A 4,811-nucleotide genomic window follows, 5' to 3' on the forward strand; every position below is an offset into this window, starting at 1 on the left:
AAATAACCTCCATAATTACTGGGTTACATGTGGGCCTAGCCCACAGCGGGAGGGAGGGAGAGAGAAAAAAGAGAGAGAGAAAGAGAGAAGAAAGGGAAAAAAAGAAAGGAAAAGGGGGATAGACTGCCAGGGATAGAGACATTCCTGTTTGCTGTGTCATCGCTGGGCTGAGTTCTCCGTCAGTCACTATGCACAGAGAGCTCCACGAACACACAGTTCATGCGCTGGACGCAGTGTTTTAAAACACCAGTGGTTCTCAAAGTGTTTTCGTGCCAAGGATCACCGAAGTAAGCCTTACCGAGCCCTGAGGTCCATAGGGCAGCCTGGGCAAGCCTTACCGAGCCCTGAGGCCCATAGGGCAGCCTGGGCAAGCCTTACCGAGCCCTGAGGCCCATAGGGCCGCATGGGCAAGCCTCACCGAGCCCTGAGGCCCATAGGGCAGCCTGGGCAGGAGACTATCTCCTGTTTCTGTAGCGTGCATGGGGCAGATGGATGTACATTGTACAAGTACACCCCCTGGACATGATGTACATATAGAGCCCGACCGATGCCAGGTTTTTGATTCCGATACCGATGTTGGAGAGTCCTAGAACACCGATGATGATGTTTTTGATCCATATATTGTGAGAAGATTTTAAGTTTCAAAAATCAATTAGAAAAACTTGGATTTGTATTAAAGTTTATAACATTTTAAACAAAAAGCAAGCAAATAAATACAAATAAGCATAAATGGATACAAAATGCAAATGATTAAATCTTTCACTGTATATATCTATCTCAGAAACCTTGTATCTTCATATTTCAACTTAGTTTTTTAAATGAATGTGCTACATCATACTCACTATAAGTGTAAAAATAGCAGATCTACAAGCTCCCAACATGTCGAGATATGATGCATTGTGAGCTTGTAGATAGGCTATTTCAACTATTTTATTTATTTGTGAGTATTTTTTAAAGGAATGGTTTTGGACAGCAATATAGTATCAGTATCAGTCAGTTTGAGCAGATTCCATTCAAATTGGCTACCGTGACTGCCTATCAATTCCACAGGCCTGGGTATAAAACCTGGCCTGGCAGGGATATGTGGGCCGGCCACTCGGCGCTCACAGCTGAAGACAATTAATGTAACGAGTTGAGTTCTCTCTGTTGCGCAAAAAACGGCTTGTCATACATGATTCTAACAGCTGAAAACTTCTGCATGCAGAACAATGACCAGCTCTTCTTTTCTGAAACAGTTTTCTGAAAAAACTATATTTCTATGTCAGTGGTTCTCAAACTATTTCATGTCAAAGAGCCCCAGAATTATATGTATTTGGCCGCCAACACCCATCTGACATGGTCCACTCATCTGTAATGAAATGGGCCGTTACCGTGACGTAGGGCTCCATGGCTGAGGACGTCCACAGGTCCGTCGTTAGCGACAATAATGATGATAAGAGCACCCCTCACTTCACACGGGTGTGATTTGTATTAATCTAGAGTGAAGTACTTCCACACGTGTGACCCTGTGACTGTGCTGTTTGTTTATCTTCATCTAGAGTGACCCTGTGACTGTGCTGTTTGTTTCTCTTCATCTAGAGTGACCCTGTGACTGTGCTGTTTGTTTCTCTTCATCTAGTGACCCTGTGACTGCTGTTTGTTTCTCTTCATCTAGAGTGACCCTATGACTGTGCTGTTTGTTTCTCTTCATCTAGTGACCCTGTGACTGTGCTGTTTGTTTCTCTTCATCTAGTGACCCTGTGACTGCTGTTTGTTTCTCTTCATCTAGAGTGACCCTATGACTGTGCTGTTTGTTTCTCTTCATCTAGAGTGACCCTGTGACTGTGCTGTTTGTTTCTCTTCATCTAGAGTGACCCTGTGACTGTGCTGTTTGTTTCTCTTCAAGAGTGACCCTGTGACTGTGCTGTTTGTTTCTCTTCATCTAGAGTGACCCTGTGACTGTGCTGTTTGTTTCTCTTCAAGAGTGACCCTGTGACTGTGCCGTTTGTTTCTTGCGGTCTGTGAGGTTTCACCTGCTAAATTCTCTCTCTCGCCGTCATATCTGCCATTGTTGTTGTCTTCTGGAATTTTTTTATTTTCTTCTTTTTCCCTCCATGTGTGTTTTTGAGTGGTGTAAACCACTCCAACAACTGGCTTTGTACCCGTGTCTGTTCGTACCAAAAAAATGTACCCGTGTCTGTTCGTACCAAAAAAGAATTACCTGTGTCTGTTCGTACCAAAAGAAATCACACCCGTGTGAACTGAGTGGTGTAAGGTCTTATATAGACTGATCAGCTGTGGTCTGACGTAATGTCTGACGTAATGAAATCACACCCGTGTGGACTGGGTGACCATAGCAACCATGCTCATCTTTTGATACGAACAGACATACAGACAAACTAACAAAGCCAGTTGTAGGAGTGGTTTACACCACTCAAAAATGAGCATGGTTGCTATGGTCACCCAGTTCACACGGGTGTGATTTCATTACGTCAGACATTACGTCAGACCACAGCTGATCAGTCTATATAAGACCTTACAACACTCAGTTCACACGGGTGTGATTTGTACACATGAGGTGATTATTGGTACGGGTAGGACACACTATCAGGGTAAGCCAATCAAAATCACACGATCAGGCCAAGCCAATCAGGTTTTGCATTCCATTCCATTTGTGTCCAGAGCCCACACACACACAATGTAAAAAAAGAGGAGTAAAAACAAATTGACTCTGGCTGGTGGACTTCATGTGGATGTGTGATAAAAAACGAACAAAAAAACTGATAATTTGCGAATATTTAGTTAAAGTCATGGAGGAGGAACCTTCTGAGAGCTCAAAATGGGTCAGAAAGACCTCACAGACACTCTGGACACTAACCCAACTGAAAGTGACTGCATGGAGTCTGTCTCATTTCTATCCAACAGCCCTTGAATATGATGGTATGATGATATCATTAAGGATTACTGTGATGGTAAGCTCACATTTCATATCACACACACTCCATAATTCACTAGGAAAAACAAAACTTTTTGGAAAAATAATAAAATAAAATCTAAATTATTTCGCAGATCCGCGGAACCGTGGGTTTAGAGGACTCTGTCATTTTCTCAGTTGCTGTTGCTAGTCATGGCTGTCAGTTCCCACCCGATGTTGTGTGGGAGTCCAGACTGATCCAGACCGTACTGCATAACTGCTAGCTTGCATAATGTCTTGAGGCTAGGACTGAAGTCTAAGACATTGTATCCTCCAAAGAGGATGATACGATCTCCCAGCAAGCAACAGAACATGCTAGACGTCGGAGACGGGCCTTTCCCCTTGGGTTCAACCTTCTTCCAGGAGAAGGGCTCTGGACTGAATTTCCACAGATCATTTAAGCACTGGTTCCAGGTGTAGCCACCAAATATGTACAGCTCTCCATTGTAGGTAAAGGCTGAATGACCCCAGCGTCCGTCTGGAAGAAGCTGTGCAGAAGGCGTGCTCAGCCAGTGGTTGGTCTCTGTGTCAAACACTCTGATGGTGTTGGAGCACTGACCCCTCCTCCCCTCGCCCCCAAATACAAACATCTTTGTCTCGATGATGGTGGCAGAGTGATCCTCTGAACCAGGTGGTTTAGTTCCGCTGATGTTAATTAAAGACCAGACCATTGTGCTGGTATCCAACTTGTGGATGTCATTAGTGCATCCAGTCTGCTGGATCCATCCCCCATAGATAAACATGACCTTCCCCAGGACACAGGCAGAGTGGTTCCTCCTCCCCTTTGGAACAGTCCCAGACACCCTGGGTTTGAACCATCTGTGGGTGTCGACCTCAAACGCATAGAGAACGTTGCAGTAAGGCTTCCCTCCCCAGAGGTAGACAGTACCTCCTACCAGCACAGCTGTGTGGCCCTCACGCCTGGAGGGAACCTCAAGGTGACGATCTCCTGTTCCAGGCATCACTGGGATCAACTCCCTCCAGTATAAAGACACTGTGTTGAAGACGTGCACGTCAATGTGATCTCTTGTCCTCTGGTTTACTTCTCCGCCAAAGCAGTAAATCTCGTGTCCAACCACCACGGCAGCAGCCTGGTCCTTCCTATGTTCTCCTTCCAGATGTATCGTCCAGCGCAACATTTCACACAGCAACACCACCGTCGATGAGTGTTGGCGATTAGTCTAGAGATGAACTTAAAAACATATGCAGCTCGGTTTCCTTGTCGCAAGTCGCTAACTGATTGGTGCATCGGACAATTCATTTTAAAGAACAATTACACGGTTGTGATGTCATTGCATGATGACGTCATATTGTAAAAAAAAATCACACTCATCACTCGTGTGAAGTGAGGGGCGCTCTTATCATCACACATCATCATACATCACATTCTGTGCTCAGACAATCAAATCATCACAAATCACATTTTGGTGTCTTCACTTTTCTGCCCATCACTTTTATCAAGCAACGCTTTGCTTCCGCTGTGTGACGTCATTGAATATGTTTGCTCCGTCCACTCTTATCTTTAGCGACGATCTTTAGCTGCGTTTTTTCTCTGAACTGAGGCTCAGATTGAGGTGATCATACAGAACATCCATGTTCTAGTTACTTTTAGTTACTATATTAGCGCTTCAGTACCTTAGCTATAGCGGCTGCCCCGGAAATGATTGATTGTAACATCCGGTTCACCAAATCAGGCGGGAGGCTCATAAAAATAAGAGCTCGGCGGGCGAAAGCGTGAGAGAGATAACCTTGAACAGATTAATGAAAAAATATATATATCATGGTGCGTCACAAAATAAAAATAAAATCACGGGTGTGAACTGTACCATTTTGACAACTGTTGAGTAGAATCTTTACT

General features: G+C 44.5%; 1 protein-coding gene across 1 annotated transcript; it reads right to left on the reverse strand.

Moving 5' to 3' along the window:
- Nucleotides 1-3,087: 3,087 nt before the first annotated feature.
- On the reverse strand, nt 3,088-4,092 carry LOC306930766 (kelch domain-containing protein 3-like; the record flags this gene model as incomplete). The annotated part of the gene is made up of 1 exon (XM_079511862.1): nt 3,088-4,092. The coding sequence occupies one exon, from the start codon at nt 4,090-4,092 to the stop codon at nt 3,088-3,090; it is 1,005 nt and encodes a 334-aa protein (XP_079367988.1).
- Nucleotides 4,093-4,811: the final 719 nt, after the last annotated feature.

The sequence above is a fragment of the Electrona antarctica genome (genome assembly GCF_951216825.1).
Source record: "Electrona antarctica genome assembly, chromosome: 10".
In the NCBI taxonomy this organism is placed as follows: Eukaryota; Metazoa; Chordata; class Actinopteri; order Myctophiformes; family Myctophidae; genus Electrona; species Electrona antarctica.